This window comes from Bufo bufo, chromosome 1 (assembly GCF_905171765.1).
Source record: "Bufo bufo chromosome 1, aBufBuf1.1, whole genome shotgun sequence".
Classification (NCBI taxonomy): Eukaryota; Metazoa; Chordata; class Amphibia; order Anura; family Bufonidae; genus Bufo; species Bufo bufo.
In genome coordinates this window covers 678,662,208-678,684,279 of record NC_053389.1, presented here as the reverse complement: position 1 = coordinate 678,684,279, position 22,072 = coordinate 678,662,208, and the positions used below count along the sequence as shown (strand labels likewise).

The following is a 22,072-nucleotide window of genomic DNA, read 5'->3' as shown; positions in this document are numbered from 1 at the left end:
CTTTTTTTTTTTTTTAACCCCTCCAGCACTATTATACTATGCATTCTGTATTCAGAATGCTATTATTTTCCCTTATAACCATGTTATAAGGGAAAATAATACAGTGAATAGACTGTCACCTAGCAACCATGCGTGAAAATCGCACCGCATCCGCACTTGCTTGCGGATGCTATGCGATTTTCACGCACCCCACTCCCTTCTATGGGGCCTGCGTTGCGTGAAAATCGCACAATATAGAGCATGCTGCGATTTTCACTCAACGCACAAGTGATGCGTGAAAATCACAGCTCATGTGAACAGCCCCATAGAAATGAATGGGTCAGGATTCAGTGCGGGTGCAATGCGTTCAACTCGCGCATCGCACCCGCACGGAAAACTCGCCCGTGTGAAAGGGGCCTTGGAGTTATGCTGTCCCAGACACTGTGACTGGATCATTGTATAATGATGGGAGTCATACCGTACCACAGTCGGCGTCTGGATGGTACCACAGTCGGCGTCTGGATGGTACCACAGTCGGCGTCTGGATGGTACCACAGTCGGCGTCTGGATCGTACCACAGTCGGCGTCTGGATCGTACCACAGTCGGCGTCTGGATCGTACCACAGTCGGCGTCTGGATCGTACCACAGTCGGCGTCTGGATCGTACCACAGTCGGCGTCTGGATCGTACCACAGTCGGCGTCTGGATCGTACCACAGTCGGCGTCTGGATCGTACCACAGTCGGCGTCTGGATCGTACCACAGTCGGCGTCTGGATCGTACCACAGTCGGCGTCTGGATCGTACCACAGTCGGCGTCTGGATCGTACCACAGTCGGCGTCTGGATCGTACCACAGTCGGCGTCTGGATCGTACCACAGTCGGCGTCTGGATCGTACCACAGTCGGCGTCTGGATCGTACCACAGTCGGCGTCTGGATCGTACCACAGTCGGCGTCTGGATCGTACCACAGTTGGCGTCTGGATCGTACCACAGTCGATCAATGTGTCCTCTGCGTGGGCCTAGGAGAACTCAAGATAATTGCACTAATAAACGAGCGGTTAAAAAAAAAAAAAAACTCCTAAAGAAAGTACTGTATTTGACCATCCTTTTTTTTTTACACCCAAGGATGAAAAAACAACGTAGTGGTTGGGAGAAGCTGAAAGCTAGAAAAGAGGAAGAAAAACAAATGCAAAAAATCTTGTCTAAAACTAAAAGAATTACAGATTTTTGTGGAAAAAGAACATCTGGAACAAGCAGTGTAACTGATATACATGCTTCCGCTTCAATTTCAACCAGTACAATTGCGGTCAGTATATCTAGTGCAACAGGTGGATCCACTGAGGTGGACTATGAAAATATAACAAAACGGCAAGAAGAAATATATTCAAATGACATTGGAGATTGGAATATTTGTGATGCCTTGAGAGAATATTTCTGTGAAAATGGGGTTACCATCTGTCAACATATGGACAGTGATTTTCGTGCCTCAGAAAAGATATGTCCAGGTGAAACTTTTACAAGGCACTGTACAAAATCTTTGTTTTTCCGAGAACAGTTGAATGGCGAAAAAGTTAGGCGTGGCTGGCTGTGTTATTCTCCGAAAACTGGCAAGGTTTTTTGTGCTCTTTGCAAACTCTTTTCGAAAGACGAAACAACACATTTGACTTCAACTGGTTATTCAGATTGGCGACATGCCACAAGAGATTTAAGCAGGCATGAAAATAGTGCTTCTCATGGAAAAGCAATTGAAGCCCTTATCAGGAGAAAAACTTCTGGACAACGCATAGACAAAGATCTTGTCAACCAGTTTGAGAATCAGAAAAAATATTGGCACAAAATACTTTGCCGTATCCTGAGCGTTATAAAGCTCCTTTCATCACGAGGTCTGTCTTTTCGAGGAAGTAATGAAGTTATTGGCTCAGTACACAACGGGAATTATTTGGGCTGTCTTGAGCTGTTAGCGGAATATGATCCATTCCTTTCGGAACATATTCAAAAGCATGGCAACAAGGGAAGAGGTCACATATCGTACCTGTCATCAACAATATGTGATGAGTTTATTGAGTTGATTGGTCAGCAATTGCTACAGCAGATTGTAAATGAAATGAAACAAGCCAAATATTATTCAATTTCTGTTGATTCCACCCCTGACATTGCACATTCTGATCAACTGACCATTATATTTCGATATGTACTTGCCACTGGTCCAGTGGAGCGTTTTACTAAATTTATCCCAATATCTGGACATACTGGTATGGAACTAGCAAACACGGTTCTTCAATTTCTGGAAGAAAAGGGTATTTCCATCAAAGACTGCAGGGGCCAGTCATATGATAATGCATCGAATATGAGTGGCAAATATAATGGTATGCAGGCCCTAATTCGGGAAAAAAATCCACTGGCTGAATACATTCCTTGTTGTGCACATTCACTAAACCTTGTAGGACAAAATGCAGTAAACAGCTGTCCAGTTGCAGTTTCATTCTTTAATTTTGTTCAGCAATTATATTGTTTTTTTTCTGCATCAACTTATCGGTGGAATCTTCTAACAAACCGTTTCAAAACATGTGGTATACCAACATTAAAAAGGTTAGCTGATACACGTTGGTCTGCTCATCATGATGCTGTGAATGCCTTACAAAAAGGGTATACTACTATCAAAGAAGTCCTTGCAAATATTTTGAATGATGAGAACACAAAGGGAGAGGTCTGTTTACAAGCAAAGGGCCTAAGCAGTGTTATGGATCAGCTGGAAACAGGAATAATGATTGAAATATGGTCTGTAATTTTACCCAGGTTTCACAGAACCAGTCAGAGTCTCCAAGATGGAAAATTAGACTTGCATACAGCAACAGGCATGCTGAATTCTCTGAAGGATTTTGTTCAGTCTCTGCGTTCTAAATTCTCTGAATTTGAACAGCAGGGCAAAGATATTACCTGCTGCGATGAGTACCAGCTACAACGTGGGAGGAAAATTAAAAGAAATAAGAAGTGGGACTATGGTGATGCAGAAGATGCTGATGCTGATATGACACCATCTGAAAAGTTTAAAGTGAACACCTTTTATCTTATTATTGACCAACTGACAGAATCACTGAGGCACAGACAAGCAGCATACAGCGTCATTCAGGAAAGATTTGGCTTGCTGTTAGAAATGTGCACTCTAGCAACAGATGGTCTATGCTCAAAAGCCAGAACACTAGTGACACAATATCCTGAAGATCTTGACCCCTTGTTTGCAGATGAAATTGTACAGTTTGCCTCTCTTTTCAAAATTTACCAGTCTTCCTCTGCAAAAAAAGTCATTAATGAAAGTCAAGAACTACAAATGTACAAGTTTCTGGTCACACAATCCCTAGTCGGTGCATTTCCAAACACACATGTGACCCTCCGCATGTATTTGTGTTTAATGGTCAGCAACTGCAGTGGTGAGCGTTCGTTTTCAACATTAAAACGTGTGAAAAATGAACTGAGATCTTCAATGGGTCAGGAGCGTTTAAATGCACTCTCTCTATTATGCATTGAAAATGGGTTGCTGAATGAGCTGAATCTTGATACTACAATTGAAGAATTTGCAAGCAAGAAGGCAAGAAAAGCAAATGTGTAGTTTAATTATAATCTGGCTGTTTGATTCGTTTTAGGTTAAAATGGAGTTTGGGGTTGAGTGAATAACCCTGTGTTTGTGTTTGTTACACTCTGCACTGTTATCATACAATTATATTTAATTTGTTTATATGGTTTACGTTCTATTTATAAAAAATGCTTGTTTTGAATGTTGTATTTATTATGGCTTTATTTAATTAACTGGTTTCCTACTGTTTACAAAAAAAAAGAAACCTTTTAGATCCGTTTCTATTATGGCACTTTAATGGTAATAAAAAATTTTCATTTGTCTTAATACAAATGCTTTGCGTTTTGATTTTATATATTATGTATATATTTCCATAAAAAGGCCCAGCAAAATCCTCAGCACCAGGCCCATGATGCTCTTAATCCGGCCCTGGTCGCAGACGAATGGCCTGCCGAGGTGAGACAGATCCCAGGTTTCCTCCAGACCTCGGCACTGTCCGAACTGTACCCCATTGTGGTAGCCGCCCACGTATGGGGCAGTCGTTGGGCAACTCGTTCTGTTTTGTTTGTGACTGACAATACCGCAGTGGTAGACATTGTAAATAGTGGGTTATCCAAGTTATCTCATGTCATGTGTCTCTTGATACGATTAGTGCAACTCTCCCTACAGTACCATTTCCATGTTAATAGTGCGCACGTGCCAGGCTCGCAAAAATGTGGCTGCTGACGCCTTGTCGAGGGCTAATTCCCCCTTTTCTTGCAGGTCATGCCAGAGGCAGGTGCAGCGGGCGCTACCGTCCCTCCTCACGAGTCGTTAATACTAGCGTGACCAGTCACCTTGAGACGGCCCACGCTTTGATATCCAAGTCCCTTTCATGAAACACGACCAGGGCGTATAACACCGGGTGGAAGGCGTTTTGCAGGTTTCAGGGGGAGTGTCCTCAGGGAGAATCCAGTTTTGTAGAGTACATCCTGGCGTTCATTGGCTACTGCCACTCGAAACTCAAGCTCTCCCACAGCACGGTGAAGTCATACTTGTCGGGAGTGCAGCATTTCTTCTCCGTCAGTCATCCCGAACGGGCATTGGTGTTCTCCATGCATGCTGTCAAAGCCACGCTAAGGGGTTTGAGCAAATGTGGGCCCCAAGGCCAGGTGCGTAGGCAAGCTGTCACCGGACTCCTTTTCCGTAAACTATCTGACATCCTAGATAGGAATCCTTTCGGAGCTCTACCTAGCCTGGTACTCAAATACGCTATTTATCTAGCTTTCTATGGCTTCTTGAGACCGGGGGAGTTCACTTGTTCTCCTGGTAGTGACAGGTTTCTCACACTCGGTCAGTTGGTCCAAAACGCTGAGGGTTACGTGCTACTACTGAAGATGTCCAAGACCTCACAGGTGGGCCCCCCAGTCCCGGTGTCCTATTTCCCACGTCTCACCAATGGTGCCCCGTCACAGTTTCCGTCAGCTACTGTCAGCCTTATCGGGGTTCGGGCCAAATAGTCCACTGTTGCCCTTCGGGGGGGGGTACCACTCACCACCCATCAGTTCGTATCCCATGTACGCTCCCTAGTGGCCAGCTTGGGTGACGACCCCGCCACGATCTCGGGACATTCGTTCCACATAGGTGCTGCGTCCGCGGCCTCTAGAAATCAGGTGCCAGCGCATGTCATTCAGAGGTTAGGGTGTTGGTGCTTCACATGTTTAGCCGTTACGTACCTCACCCCAAAACTGAGATGTCAACGGCTTTCCAAAGTCTGGTTTTGTAATTACGTTGTAATAAAATTACTCCTGCCAATCAGTATGTCTTTTTGCCCTCTTTCAGGCGTCCCTCCACGACGCGGTTGCGGCACAACTCTAACCGCTTAGGGGTAGAGTATCTCAGGTAGGACTGGGTACGTTCTTGGTTGCCACGACCACAAGTGTAAGGCCGATTTATTGGCCTGTATTTGTGGGAGGGGCTTGGCTGCCTACTTCAACGGCCAGCGCCCTCCCACAATCGTACGACGTGCAGAGTTCCCCCTCCCACCCACCCTTTTCACCTGTTACTCTCAAAGGGGATGCCCTCTTTCAGGCGTCCCTCCACGACGCGGTTGCGGCACAACTCTAACCGCTTAGGGGTAGAGTATCTCAGGTAGGACTGGGTACGTTCTTGGTTGCCACGACCACAAGTAAAAATCACCGCTTATGTGCACAGCCCCATTGAAGTGAATGGATCAGGATTCAGTGCAGGTGCAATGCGTTCACCTGAAGCATTGCACCCGCGCGTAATTCTCGCCCGTGTGAAAGGGGCCTAAATACTTTTGATTTTGCCTGTTTGCATTTCAGCAGCCATAGCTTTTTAAATTTTTTCATCAATGTTGTAGTCTGATGCCTTGGCCTTAATATGGGAAAAACATTCTTTTTTGGCATTGTATGGGGGTACATATAAACTACTGTGTCATTTATATATTTTTATGCTGCAGACTGCGGATTACTCCCATAGTCTCCAATGAGACCCTGGGAAACCCAGTGACCTGATCACGGAGGGGAGGGGGGAGGAAGTCCCATGTGATCATGCTGTGGTATGGACTGCAGCATGATCAAAGGTTTAGCAGCTGGGATCGGAGCCTCCTGTGGCCCCAGCTGTGAAGCAGGGGCCTGCGCTAAGAACCTTAATCCTGTTCAAATGCATTGATGCCAAAAAAACATTGCTGCAGACTGAGGACCTGCACTGCCCACCATCAAAAGACAGTGGGCTGTTGTTAAGGGGTTAATACGGTTTTTTTTTTTGCAAACTATCATTACCTGGTATTGAAGTAGATAAAGCTACATGCACCCAAAAAAAAGGTATTTAGATAGTAGCAGAGGCAATGAGTGGGCACACATTAATTGCATATATATTTCTAATTAAAATGATGTATAGACAATCTTGTCTATTATGTCAATGTCAGTTACATACTCTTGGACTATTTTTTTGTAAGATTTTCCTGTACAAAGTAAGCACTCAAGTATAAAGATGTCACTTTTGACGGGGACGGCAAGAGAATGATGAAGCTGCAGAGCAATCAAACAGTCCTGTAAAGTGATGATACGTACAATGGAACATATAATGTAGCAGGAGCCAAGGCAGTTCTAGATAATATGCAATAACCTTAGGTAACACTGTGTATAGGAAAGTACTTGTGGAGAAGGGGGGGGGGGGGTGAATATCTCACCTAGACTGCTGAGATGGTGAGGTAAAAGAATAGACAGCAGCTTTTCTTTAGCAATGGTAGATTGCTGAGACTGTCTTTTTCAAAGTTGTTTTTCGGCTGGATTATGAAGACACTTTGGTAGGTGGACCTGCCATTTTACATCACTCCATCACTACTTTTTCACCGAGCCTACGGTAGTCCAGGGTGTAGCCACTGGGTTCATTACTGGGGGAATAAATACGAGCAAATAAATACGAGCTTGTGTTGAACGAAAAATAAACGTTATTTTGGACTTTTTAATTTGCTTTCTCAAGTGAAGTCTGTCATTGCCAACCCCACCACATGTACAGACCCCGACACTTTTCTAATCATGAAGAAAACACAGTGTACAGAAAATAAAGTAAGAAAACTGCCAACTATGTACCAAAAACCAAAATATCAATTGAGAAGAGTAAATACACAAACAGACATACAATACAAAGAGAGACACAAAAAGGAGAGGGGTGAAAGCTTAATAGCTGCCAGAGAAAGCAATAACAAAAATAACATATTGCACATGATCAGATCCCTGTGAGCCCCGCTGAAGAAACCATACCAAACCGAAAACATGCCAAGGGTCCTAGACAAGGTTAAACTGATCTGATCGTGTCATGTCAAGTAAAAATCTCATGCATCCGTGCAAATAGGTCCAGTCTGGACAGTGATGCCACTTGCTTCCACTGTCCAGCAATCAAGGGCTTTGCTGAAACAGCCTGGCTAACCATTTTCTCATTCTTCTCAGGGGTACATTTAATATATAATGAAGAAGATCCCGGTGAACAGTATGGTGGAGGATTCTAGAAACTAAATCCTTCACCTTTAGCCAGAATGGTGTTACTATAGGACAGGGCTGGCCAACCTGCGGCTCTCCAGCTGTTGCAAAACTACAACTCCCAGCATGCCCAGACAGCCTACAACTATCAGCCTACAGCATGGCATGGTGGGAATTGTAGTTTTACAACAGCTGGAGAGCCGCAGGTTGGCCAGCCCTGCTATAGGACATCCCCAAAAATGTGGCGCAAAGAGAACTCCTAGTCCCAGCATCACCAACACACAGAGGGAATACTGTTATTGAAGTTATGTAAGAGAGCTGAGGTATGGTACAAAAGAGGAGAATTTTATACTGATTCTCCTTAGGCCTCATGCACACGACCGTTGTGTGTTTTGCGGTCCGCAAATCGCGGATCCGCAAAACACGGATGGCCTCCGTGTACGTTCCGCAATTTACGGAACGGTACGGACAGCCATTGATATAACTGTATTCTTGTCGGCAAAATGCGGACAAGAATAGGACAGGTTATATATTTTTGGCGGACCACGGAACGGAGCAACGGATGCGGACAGCACACGGAGTGCTGTCCGCATATTTTGCGGCCCCATTGAAGTGAATGGGTCCGCATCCGAGCCGCCAAAACTACGGCTCAGATGCTGACCAAAACAATAGCATTGTGTGCATTAGGCCTTATAAGTAGTGTAGATGTTTTGTCAACTCTGCCAAAGTTCAGGGAAGATTGTCCTACTGAAGAAGCATGGAAACTGCGCTGTTGGTAATGGTTGGCCTGTGTTGGTTGAAATCTTTTGCGATTGCACATGTACTTTATTCACTGGAAATGGGAATGATCTCAGCCTATTCTGTTTGGGATAATGCCATCTTTCACATTGCCTGTACAAAAAGAAATCTGAATAGGGACCCATGCACATGATCAGATCCGTTTTGCTGTCCATATTTTATTTGCAGACTAATTGTTTTCAATGGGTCTATGGTCAACATTTTGCAGACATAGGGGGTCATTTATTAAACAGAAATACACCTAAATTAGGCATATTTCTGGTGCAGATTGCAACGCAAAGGTCCTTTGCACAGCAATCTCCAACTTTTCCCCGCTCACGCCAAGTCTAGGACAAATGCAAAGACAAATAATAAAGTAAATACAATAGTTCCATACTCACTATAGAAAATGTACTAAAGCTATCTTATAAATGTGAGATTCTTGGCAAATACAATTTGTACAAAATTATTTGTGCCTGTCAGCGTCAAGGCGATCTCCTTATGACAGGAAATTGCACTAAATACTACCTTCGCTGGTGCCATACTGGCCTCCATTAAATTCAAGGAATGTAGGTTCCACATGTTTGATGAGCCCACTCTGTAGTTTACCTCTCCTGGTGCCAAATGGCCTCCAATAAATGCAGGGAGAGCAGGCTACAGCTGTATAGTAACATAGTACATAAGGCCGAAAAAAGACATTTGTCCATCCAGTTCGGCCTGTCATCCTGCAAGTTGATCCAGAGGAAGGCAAAAAAAAAAACTGTGAGGTAGAAGCCAATGTTCCCCACTTAAGGGGGAAAAAATTCCTTCCGGACTCCAATCAGGCAATCAGAATAACTTCCTGGATCAACGACCCCTCTCTAGTAGCTATAGCCTGTAATATTATTACACTCCAGAAATACATCCAGGCTCCTCTTGAATTCTTTTAGTGAATTCACCATCACCACCTCCTCAGGCAGAGAATCCTTTTCTAGATTTGTGTACAAACCTTCTTTCTTCCAGACGCAGAGGGTGTCCCCTCCTCACAGTCCTGGGGATAAATAGATGATGGGAGAGATCTCTGTACTGACCCCTGATATATTTATACATAGTTATTAGATCTCCCCTCAGTCGTCTTTTTTCTAAAGTGAATAACCCTAATTTTGATAATCTTTCAGGGTACTGTAGTTGCCCCATTCCAGTTAGTACTTTAGTTGCCCTCCTCTGAACCCTCTCCAGCTCTGCTATATCTGCCCTGTTCACAGGAGCCCAGAACTGTACACAGTACTCCATGTGTGGTCTGACTAGTGATTTGCAAAGTGGTAGGACTATGTTCTCATCACAGGCATCTATGCCCCTTCTGATGCAACCCATTATCTTATTGGCCTTGGCAGCAGCTGCCTGACACTGGTTTTTGCAGCTTAGTTTGCTGTTTATTAAAATTCCTAGATCCTTTTCCATGTCAGTGTTACCCAGTGTTTTATCATTTAGTATGTACGGGTGACTTGCATTATTCCTTCCCATGTGCATAACTTTACATTTGTCAGTGTTAAACCTCATCTGCCACTTATCTGCCCAAGCCTCCAATCTATCCAGATCCCTCTGTAGTAGTATACTGTCCTCTTCAGTGTAAATTACTTTACACAGTTTAGTGTCATCTGCGAAAATTGATACTTTACTATGCAAGCCTTCTACAAGATCATTAATAAATATATTGAAGAGAATAGGGCCCAATACTGACCCCTGAGGTACCCCACTAGTGACAGTGACCCAATCTGAGTGTGTACCGTTAATAACCACCCTCTGTTTTCTATCATTGAGCCAGTTACTTACCCACATACAGACGTTTTCTCCCAGTCCGAGCATTCTCATTTTATATACTAACCTTTTATGTGGTACAGTGTAAAATGCTTTGGAGAAGTCCAGATATACGACATCCATTGATTCGCCACTTTCAAGTCTAGAACTTACCTCCTCATAGAAACTGATTAAATTAGTTTGGCATGACCAATCCCTCACGAAGCCATGCTGATATGGCGTTATTTGCTTATTTCCGTTGAGATGCTCTAAGATAGCATCTCTCAGAAAACCTTCAAACAGTTTACCCACAACAGATGTTAAACTTACCGGCCTATAGTTTCCAGGCTCTGCTTTTGGACCCTTTTTGAATATTGGCACCACATTTGCCATGCGCCAATCCTGTGGGACATTCCCTGTCAGTATAGAGTCCGCAAATATCAGAAATAAGGGTCTGACTATGACATTACTTAATTCCCTTAGGTTGCGGGTGTGTATGCCATCCGGTCCTGGCGATTTGTCTATTTTAATCTTTTTAAGTCGCTGATGTACTTCTTCCTTATGATACTTATAATTTACCGAATGTAGCTAAAAGACCACATATGTCATATGTAGTTTTGGTCATGTAGTACTATGTGACAAATGTATTTAGCTCATGATAGGAATATGTGAAATTATAAATTTAAAGGGAACCTGTCATCAACTTTATGCTGACCTCACTGAGGGCAGCATAAAATAGTGACAGAAATGCTGATTTCCGCGGTGTGTCACTCATGAGCTAAAAGTAAGTGGTTGCTGAGAACCAGCATCATAAACATTGCAGCACAGGCCTTGAAAAGAGTCAAGTCTACCTGAGAAGAGTCATGGTTATTCCTAATCTCCTACTCTCACTGATCTGCTGATGATTGGCAGTTCTCTCCTAGAGAGAAAAGGAGAAAACTAGGTAGAAGACGGTCAGTCATCAGCAGGGAGAGCAGGAATTCATGGATAACCAGGACTCTTCTCAGGTGGCCGTGACTCTTTTCCAGGTCTTGTCTGCAGGAGGAGGAGGAAGGCGAAGAGTTGGCACCGCACCTTTCCAGTGCGTGTGAAGAAGACACTACCTCAGCGCAGATGGAGAGTGCCCCAGGACCCAGCATTGAACCATCCAGGCCTCAAGCAGCATCCGATGCCGATTCCCCCCCTTTGTCTCTACCCAGCAGGGCCAGACGATGGGCAATGCCTGCTGCTGAGACAAATATAAATACACAAGTTCTAGATTATTTATCTAGAGCCCGGCAGGAGGATCATCATGATATGTTTGGCCAAAGTCTGGCCCATTATATGCGCCAGCTTCCTCCAGAACGATTATTGAGAACCAGATCGGCTCCCAAAGTCGTTCTGGAGGTAGCCATTCCCCCCAGGACCCAACTGAGATGTTTGCAGCCCTAGAAAATCTGCGCCTTCATGGGCACATGTTTGGCCCCCGGCCAATGCAAATGTCTCAGCCCTCACAGGGTCCACACCAATTCCCTCCTCCAAGGGATCATTATGGGCCACCGATGCCGCCATATAGGCACCAGTATCAGGGGGAATCTAGCTATGGCCAGCAGGTCCCCTCCTCATCTCAAGCTGGGCCATACCATTACTCTGGGCCCCCTTCATAACCAGGCTACTCTGGCCTGCAGCATCAGGGCCCCCCTCGCCATCTAGGCATTATGTAAATTTATAATTTTATTTTTTAACAGAGTATTTAATTTTATTACCTTTATACAAAAATATAGTTTAGTGGACTATTTTGTGTGAAAATAAACTCATTTTTTGTTTAAGTTTATTATAGTTTGGTCCCTTTATTATATAAAGTGCATAATTATCTTTATGTCGCACCAACACATACAACACAATATACACTCACCTAAAGAATTATTAGGAACACCATACTAATACGGTGTTGGACCCCCTTTTGCCTTCAGAACTGCCTTAATTCTACATGGCATTGATTCAACAAGGTGCTGATAGCATTCTTTAGAAATGTTGGCCCATATTGATAGGATAGCATCTTGCAGTTGATGGAGATTTGAGGGATGCACATCCAGGGCACGAAGCTCCCGTTCCACCACATCCCAAAGATGCTCTATTGGGTTGAGATCTGGTGACTGTGAGGGCCGTTTTAGTACAGTGAACTCATTGTCATGTTCAAGAAACCAATTTGAAATGATTCGAGCTTTGTGACATGGTGCATTATCTTGCTGGAAGTAGCCATCAGAGGATGGATACATGTTCTCACTCTGTTTACGCCAAATTCGGACTCTACCATTTGAATGTCTCAACAGAAATCGAGACTCATCAGACCAGGCAACATTTTTCCAGTCTTCAACAGTCCAATTTTGGTGAGCTCGTGCAAATTGTAGCCTCTTTTTCCTATTTGTAGTTGAGATGAGTGGTACCCGGTGGGGTCTTCTGCTGTTGTAGCCCATCCGCCTCAAGGTTGTGCGCGTTGTGGCTTCACAAATGCTTTGCTGCATACCTCGGTTGTAACGAGTGGTTATTTCAGTCAACGTTGCTCTTCTATCAGCTTGAATCAGTCGGCCCATTCTCCTCTGACCTCTAGCATCCACAAGGCATTTTTGCCCACAGGACTGCCGCATACTGGATGTTTTTCCCTTTTCACACCATTCTTTGTAAACCCCCAGTAACTGAGCAGATTGTGAAATACTCAGACCGGCCCATCTGGCACCGACAACCATGCCACGCTCAAAATTGCTTAAATCACCTTTCTTTCCCATTCTGACATTCAGTTTGGAGTTCAGGAGATTGTCTTGACCAGGAGCACCCCCCTAAATGCATTGAAGCAACTGCCATGTGATTGGTTGACTAGATAATTGCATTAATGAGAAATAGAACAGGTGTTCCTAATAATTCTTTAGGTGAGTGTAGATTTGAACCTTTTATTAAACATGAATATCAGCAAAATACACGTAACTATTGTAACGTTTTGTAAAAATCACTGACACACACACTAATATTATGGTGGTTTTCAAATAGAATAATGTAGTATAAACTTTGTTATAAAAAAATATCTTTATTACACATCTATACATAACATGTTAGACATCATATAATGTCCTTTAAGCACACAATAGACAAAACATTACACATGGATTTTAATCGCCATTACACATGTACTGATATTTATTAAGAAATGAGATTGAGCCCCACTCCAACTTTATTAATGATGATGGGAAAAGATGCATTCATTTGAGGAAAAATGTAACACTTTCTATGAATGAGGTATTAGTACATATTTCACATACCGTGTTATAAACAATATCTGTAAGCAAAATATGTAAGCTCGCAACCCACCTCAATGGTCCTCATTATCTTGCGAGTCCCTAACTAAAAAATTCAAAAACAAACTAATAAATAACCATCCAGGTTAGCAAAAAATACTGGAAAACACAAACTTACATGAGTTGAGGACTACTTCTGAAAAGGTAATGAGCCGATAGGGGACATAAAATAATCAGAAAATAAGTCCCTCACTCTCAGTCCAGCAGATCCAGATCGTCCAAGTGGTAAAGTGTCTGTTTCTGATGGCGGACTGTAGACTTGGGCGTCTTCATCAGATGTCGACTCATAGGTGCGTATGTAGTTGTGCAGCACTACACACGCCTTGATCACCACATTGACATTTTGTGGAGCCAGCAGTATGGGCGACAGGAAAACCTGCCATTTATTAGAAAAAATACCAAAGGCGCACTCCACAAACCTTCTTGCTCTACTTAAGCAATAATTAAAATTGCGCCTCTTGGCATCCAAACCTCGTCTAGGAAAGGGCCGCATGAGGTGGCTAGAAAGGCCAAAACCCTCGTATATAAGGCACTGGTGGGCCAGAGGAGCCAGGAAGGTTTGCTGGCTGTGGTACGTCCATTTGGTTGGACTGAAGCCAGAGACCTATTCTGAAAGCCCTGAAGATGCGAGCATCTGCAGTTCTTCCATAGGACCCAATATCTACAATTATAAACCTGTATTTTGTGTCAGCCAAGGCCAACAAAACTACAGAGAAAAACTGTTTATGATTATAGTATTGGGACCCTGAGTTTGGTGGCTTCTTAACCCGTATGTGCTTCCCGTCAAGGGCACCAATACAATTTGGGAATTGAGCCCTCTCCAGGAAGCCCTGGGCTATATCAAGCCACTGCTGCCTGGTTGGATGTGGCAGCACCGAAGCCTTCAGTCTATACCAAATGGCAGCATATGTAGCCCGTACCACGCCAGCAATTGTGGAGGTCCCCATTCTAAAATCAAAATGTAACGACAAAAAAGAATAACAAACAAAAAAGTAATACAATAAATAGCACTAGTTTAACAATCTAGTATATTACTTTTATTTATTTAATGGCAATGTGTATGGCAAGTTGAAAATAAAATAGGCCCTACTCCAAAATTGCAAATCAATACTTTATATTCATAGATGCTTTAAAGAAAGGAAGAGCATTTAGCTAAATCAAGTTCCAGACCATTACCATATACACATAGGTGAAGTATCTTCATCATTAGAGACAGGATTTGAATAATTAACCCCCGCGGAACTTACGTCTGGTGTAACTAATCAATTACTTGTTAGTACACCAAGTGACTTTATACAAAGTGACTAATACTTTATACAAAGTGAATAAAAATGAACTATATACAATACGTTTACTACTATTAAGTACTTATACATAGAACAGGTAAAGTTCAGAAGACACAGGTCATAAACCAAACAGCTATGTATTGGCAAACAGTGGGTCATTCATGTATGAGTATGATAATATATAGTCTTACCTTAAATTAATAATAAGATGTTCTTCAGATGACACACTCCACCGCATGTTGGTGTCCTGGAAAGTCAAGGAAAGCCTCAACTCCCCCAACAGCCGATCAAAGGTAGCCACCGACATGCGGCAATTATTGAAGAACTTCGGAGGGTGCGCACGGAGGTCAGAGTACAAGCCAACAAAGAGACCTTTGCTGGCCCGCTGCGAAATGATAGGATACACCCACATACGCTTCCTCCACGGTTCCTCCTCAATCATTTCTGGCTGCTCTCCAAAACAGCAGAAGACCAGCCAATGCAAGAAGACATGGTCAGTGGATGAAACAGTGAAAGTGGACATCCTGCAAATGGTAATCCTATCACTAAACACCAGCCAAACAACCAAAACTCCCCTAAAAAATGGACCTGTCCAAAAAACCAAGGTATGCTGGGGGTATTTATATGTGTTTGCAGTAACAGGTGCATGTCACCCGCGCGGAAAAAAGCAATAACGCGACGCAATCGCATACAAAACTGACAGCACTTGCACGAAAAATTGCATGATTTTCCCTGAATGCACCCTGAACGCATCCGGCCCTCACCCGTGATGCCCGTGTGAAAGAGGCCTAATTTCTTAAAATTTGCTGCCGAAACAGTGTGGAAAGCACTGTCAAGGAGGTTGATAGGGTTTGTTTGTTATGAACTTCCTGGAGAAATTGCACAATTTAGAGAAAACATGCTACAGAATTGGAATCTGGGAGGTATTAGGAGTATAGATATTACTTTTCACTAGAGAACTGCATTAGGTCCCTCCCAGAATAACATATCTGCTTTGTGAATCAATGTGAGAAGTATGAACCTGTAGAGGACAGGTACTGGAAATCACAATCACTACTCACCCTTACTTAAGTCTTGAGGGGCTGAATAAAAAATGGGACAGGGGGGCGTGTCCAGCCATGCAGGAGTGAGGACGTGCGCGGTGTGAGCTCCTCTCCTGCCCCGATATAATACAGTGCCAGCCACCCTTCCCACATGGGGAAAACACTCAAGAAGGGTAGAGCCTGGTCTGTGGCTCCTCTGCAATCCTCACAAGGTGACCTGCCTTGGCTGTTTGCCAAGCTGCCCGCCGCGCCGAACCCCGGCCAGAAGGAGCGCGACACGCGCCTGCAAGATTGCGCCGATCCTCCTATACAGGCTGCAACCTCCGCAGGGGCCTCCGGCCTGCCTGCCCTTTATCACGGCCGCACCCGCTCCCGGCCGGCTTCTGAGCCGCTCCTGGGCACCCTGCCGGGACCTGAAGATGTCTCCCTGGACAATAAGGGCCCCGACCCGAATCCCGGCCTTGGACCCACGCACTCTCCTTGGTGGGAACCTCGTGTGACCAGCCTGGACCTTGGGACTCTCAGGCCTTCAGCACCCCCAATTTGCCCGGCAGCTGACTTCTCCATCTGGCCTTCTGGGGCCTGCCCCTTACCTGCCCCTTCAGTCCCTTCCTGGGCGCCTTCTCTATTTTCTGGAGTGCCCCTCGGCATGGCCCTGCCACACTCTGCTCCTCGGGAGACCTCATCTATGTGCCCTGAAGCAGCTCCAGGACAGCATTCCCCGCAGGAGCCATTCCGTCCTCCCTCCCACTCCCCTGGGCCATCTCTGGCGGCGTCGCTGCATTGGTCTACTGGCTCCTCATGGGATGGATCCCATTCACGCCGCTGTGGAGCCACCTCTCCTGACCCGCTTGCTGCAGCTGCCCACGCCACCGCAGACCTGCAGGGATCTCCTCAGCCCTTTCAGAGGCCTCCCACCTCCGCTCTGCTGTTAGACGAGGACTCTCGGCGCCCACAATGGCGGATTTACAGAACCTGCTATGCTCTCTACCGTCTAAGATGGATCTTTTCCGCTGATATCTTGCAAGAATGTAGAAAAGAGTTCGCTCAAGTCCGCTCTGAGATGACTAATCTGGATGTTAAAGTGGACTCTCTCCAGGGGGACCATGTCTCCTTATCCGCTACTGTACAGTCGCTGTCTGATAAAATGCAATCCTATGATACACAATTGCGCATCCTACACCATCATCTTGATGACATTGAAAACAGGAATCGTTGCAATAACTTACGAATTCGAGGCCTCCCATAATCCATACCGCCAGCGTCCCTTCTGCCCACCCTGGTGAGGATCTTCAATGGACTCTTGGGGTGCACGCCTAGCTCCAACATTGAAACTGACCAGGCCCATAGGGCGCTGCGCTCTCCTAATCCGGATCCTTCAAAGCCAAGGGATGTTATTTGCAGGGTTCACTTCTATTCCGTGAAAGAGCAGATCCTACTGAAAGCGAGACAGTCGTCGCCCCTGTCGTACGAGGGCACCCCCTTTATTCTGCTCCAAGAAATCTCTCGCCACACCTTGGCGCAACGAGCCGCTCTTCGCCCGCTCTTGTCCCTCCTTAAGGACCGTGGCATTCCTTACCATTGGGGCTTCCCCTTTGCTCTTCTTGTGGGTCCTAAGGAACAACAGGCTACCCTCCGAGACCCATCGGACCTCCTTCATTTTCTTCAACAGCTGGACTTACCTCCTGTGGACCTGGGTCCCTGGCCATCCATCCTTTCATATGCTCCAGGACCACCGGGACGACCTCGCTTACCACCGGCTGTGGACATGTCCAGTGCTTCTCCTCTGACTCGGCGGGGACGACGACATGCCCGCGCGAGTGGGCCGAAGCGTAGTTCTCCGTCTCTTCCTGCCGCCTGAGGGGTTTGTTGTGACACTTCTTTGAGATGCTGATCACTGTTGCTTATTCGTATCTCTTCTCCTTTCCTGGGGGGCTTGTTTGTTTTTCTCCTGTATTTGCCTGCCCTTTTTGGATGCTTCTTGAACCTTTTGGATGCTTCTGGCACTGTTATCTTCTGTGCTCCTTTGTTCTGTTTTTCTTATTCTTACCGGGGCCGCGGCGAGTGGCTTCTGTCTGGCTGACACTTCTCCCGAAAGACCCGGAGACTCTCCCTTGGGGTGTCTGATCCCGAGCGATAGTCTCTTTTGACCCTTTGGTCACTCTATCCCCATTTCTGCTTTCCTTTTCCCTCTGCTTCCTGTACCCCTTCCTTTAGTTTTCTCCTCATCTTCGTCTTTAGTAGATTGTCTACCTCCCTTCCCTTGGTGTTTTTTCCTCTCTGTGCAGGTATGGCGTCCTTGAAGATTGCATCCTTCAACGTGAAGGGCTTTAACACTCCAGAGAAAAGGGCCCAGGTGCTTCACCACTTTCACCGCCAGCAGGTACATGTTGTTTGATTCCAGGAGACTCATTTTAAGGTGGGTCACGCCCCGGCCATCCGCCATAAACACTACGCATCCTGGCACTTTGCAAATAATCCGGCCAATAAGACGAAAGGAGTCGCCATAGCGGTCCATCGATCTTTACCGCACCAAGTGCTGGATTGGTCGACCCGGATGCCCGGTATCTAGTTCTTTCACTGCTAATAGGTGGTAGGGAATTCACTTTCCTTAATGTCTATGCCCCAATCAGAACCAGGCCTCTTTCGTTGAGGATCTGATGGACACGGTAGCTCCACTGATCCGTGGGACACTAGTTCTATGTGGGGAACTCAACCTGACACTCGACCCTACCCTTGATAACTCCGCTGGCCGCGCATCCCTCCCTTACTCCACCATAAAAAAAGTCAAGTGCGCCCTGCTTCAACTACAGCTGAGAGACCCCTGGCGTCTTCAGCATCCGGCGGACAGGGACTATTCCTTTTATTCTGATCCTCACGACTCATATAGTCGTATTGATTACATACTTCTCTCACAATCGGCCTTGTCCTGGTTGACCGCCACACATATTGGCAACATTTTGTGGTCCGACCATGCCCCAGTGTATTGCTCCCTGACCCTCCCCTTCTTGGCCAGACAGGAGTGGACTTGGCGCCTTAATGAGTCCCTTCTTCTCGACGCGGTCTGTGTTGCGGACCTCACTGATAGCATAAAACATATCTTGACGGACTATACAGATGATCCTACTCCGCTACCTGTGCAGTGGGAAGCTATGAAATGTGTACTGCGAGGTATTCTTATCAAACACGGTTCCCGTCTCAAAAAAGAGAAAGCTTATTCTCTTAAACTTGCATTGCAAAAGGTCACTTCGTTGGAACTTGCCCACAAGCGCGCACTCTCTCTGTAAACCCTGCGTGATCTCCAGAATGCACGAATGGAAGCTAAACGCCTCTTGGAAGCATCTTATAGACGCATTCGCATGCTGCAACTTTGCAGGAGTAAATTCTATGAGTTTGGGAACAAGTGTGGTCGTATGTTGGCAAGGGCCCTCAGAGGGAAATTGGCTGCTTCTCACATCCCCGCCGTCAAAACGGCTCATGACCGCATGGTGCACACCACCCCAGACATAGCTGCCACTTTCCACACCTTTTATTCACAGCTCTATAATCTCCCCCGCACCCCAGTACAGTGGACAGGCACCCCTTCTAACCTCTCCGCTTTGCTCCCGGTCTAGAGGCCCCATTTATGGACGCTGAACTTCAGTTAGTGCTCAAGACCCTGCCCGGTGGCAAGAGCCCTGGCCCTGACGGGTTTACTGCCCGTTTTTATAAAACTTTTTCCACAGACCTGTCCCCGGTCCTGCTGTCAGTCTTCAACGCGGTGTCTCCTAGGCTTCCCTTCCCGACGCAGTCCACAGAGGCCCATATTACTGTCATCCCGAAACCGGGTAAGGACCCGCACTTATGTGCCAGTTACCGTCCTATCTCGCTTTTAAATGTAGATCTTAAGATCTTTGCCAAATTGCTGGCGAATAGACTGAATGTTCATTTGCCTTCTTTAATTTGCAATGATCAGGTCGGATTTGTGCCGGGGAGGGAGGCCCGGGATAACACTCTTAAGACCCTTGATATTATCCATTATGCTAAACTGAAAAAGACCCCCCTTATGATCCTGTCCTTAGATGCCGAGAAGGCTTTCGACAGGATATCGTGGCCAGCCATCCAAATTGCCCTATCCCATATTGGAGTAGGCCCGATGTTTCTGTCTAAGGTTCTGTCTCTATATCAGCGCCCCACAGCTCGAGTCAAGATTAACAGAACCCTTTCCACCTCCTTCCCAATCCACAACGGGACACGAGAGGGGTGCCCCCTGTCTCCCCTTCTGTACGTTCTAGTTATGGAACATCTTCTCGCCTCCATCCGAGCCAACCCAGACATCTCTGGGATATGGATAGGCTCACGGGAATACAAATGTACGGCATATGCTGATGATCTCCTCCTTTATATAACTAACCCCTGGGTTTCATTGCCTTCCTTGCTCAAAGAGATCTCTGACTTTGGTGTTGGGACAAATTTTTTAATTAACATGTCCAAGTCTGAGGCTTTGAATGTTACTCTGCCAGAAGCCCTGGTTTCCTCCCTTAACCGCCTCAGCTCCCCTAGCTTAAACACCCTTAATGACCAGACCACTTTTTACAATTCTGCACTACACTACTTTCACGGTTTATTGCTCGGTCATGCAACTTACCACCCAAATGAATTTTACCTCCTTTTCTTCTCACTAATAGAGCTTTCATTTGGTGGTATTTCATTGCTGCTGACATTTTTACTTTTTTTGTTATTAATCGAAATTTACTGAAATTTTTGCAAAAAAATTACATTTTTCACTTTCTGTTGTAAAATTTTTCAAATAAAACTACATTTCTATATAAATTTTTATCTAAATTTATTGTTCTACATGTCTTTGATAAAAAAAAAGAAAGTGTATATTTATTGGTTTGGGTAAAAGTTATAGCGTTTACAAACTATGGTACAGAAATGTGAATTTCCACTTTTTGAAGCAGCTCTGACTTTCTGAGCACCTGTCATGTTTCCTGCTGTTCTACAATGCCCAGACAGTAAAAACACCCCACAAATGACCCCATTTCGGAAAGTAGACACCCTAAGGTATTCGCTGATGGGCATAGTGAGTTCATAGAACTTTTTATTTTTTGTCACAAGTTAACGGAATTTCTCTCACCCAGCATGGGTATATGTAAAAAGACACCCCAAAACACATTGCCCAACTTCTCCTGAGTACGGCGATACCACATGTGTGACACTTTTTTGCAGCCTAGGTGGTCAAAGGGGCCCACATTCCAAAGAGCACCTTTAGGATTTCACAGGACATTTTTTACACATTTTGATTTCAAACTACTTCTCACGCATTATGGCACCTAAAATGCCAGGGCAGTATAACTACCCCACAAGTGACCCCATTTTGGAAAGAAGACACCCAAGGTATTTCGTGATGGGCTTAGTGAGTTCATGGAAGTTTTTATTTTATGTCACAAGTTAGTGGAATATGAGACTTTGTAAGAAAAAAAAAAATCATCATTTTCCGCTAACTTGTGACAAAAAATAAAAAATTCTAGGAACTCGCCATGCCCCTGACGGAATACCTTGGGGTGTCTTCTTTCCAAAATGGGGTCACTTGTGGGGTATTTATCCTGCTCTGGCATTTTAGGGGACCTAATGCGTGAGAAGTAGTTTGAAATCAAAATGTGTAAAAAATGCCCTGTGAAATCCTAAAGGTGCTCTTTGGAATGTGGGCCCCTTTGCCCACCTAAGCTGCAAAAAAGTGTCACACATGTGGTATCGCCGTACTCAGGAGAAGTTGGGCAATGTGTTTTGGGGTGTCTTTTTACATATACCCATGCTGGGTGAGAGAAATATCTCTCTAAAAGACAACTTTTCCCATTTTTTTATACAAAGTTGGCAATTGACCGAGATATTTATCTCATCCAGCATGGGTATATGTAAAATGACACCCCAAAACACATTGCCCAACTTCTCCTGAGTACGGCGATACCACATGTGTGACACTTTTTTGCAGCCTAGGTGGTCAAAGGGGCCCACATTCCAAAGAGCACCTTTAGGATTTCACAGGACATTTTTTACACATTTTGATTTCAAACTACTTCTCACGCATTATGGCCCCTAAAATGCCAGGGCAGTATAACTACCCCACAAGTGACCCCATTTTGGAAAGAAGACACCCAAGGTATTTCGTGATGGGCTTAGTGAGTTCATGGAAGTTTTTATTTTATGTCACAAGTTAGTGGAATATGAGACTTTGTAAGAAAAAAAAAAATCATCATTTTCCGCTAACTTGTGACAAAAAATAAAAAATTCTAGGAACTCGCCATGCCCCTGACGGAATACCTTGGGGTGTCTTCTTTCCAAAAT

The 22,072-nt window shown here is 45.0% G+C and overlaps 1 protein-coding gene across 1 annotated transcript; it reads left to right on the top strand.

Annotated features, from left to right (window-relative positions):
* Positions 1 to 1,445: 1,445 nt before the first annotated feature.
* LOC120986701 lies at positions 1,446 to 3,587 on the top strand. The gene has a single exon (XM_040415392.1). It carries the CDS (start codon positions 1,446 to 1,448, stop codon positions 3,585 to 3,587), a length of 2,142 nt encoding a protein of 713 aa, XP_040271326.1.
* The last annotated feature ends 18,485 nt before the right edge of the window (positions 3,588 to 22,072 follow it).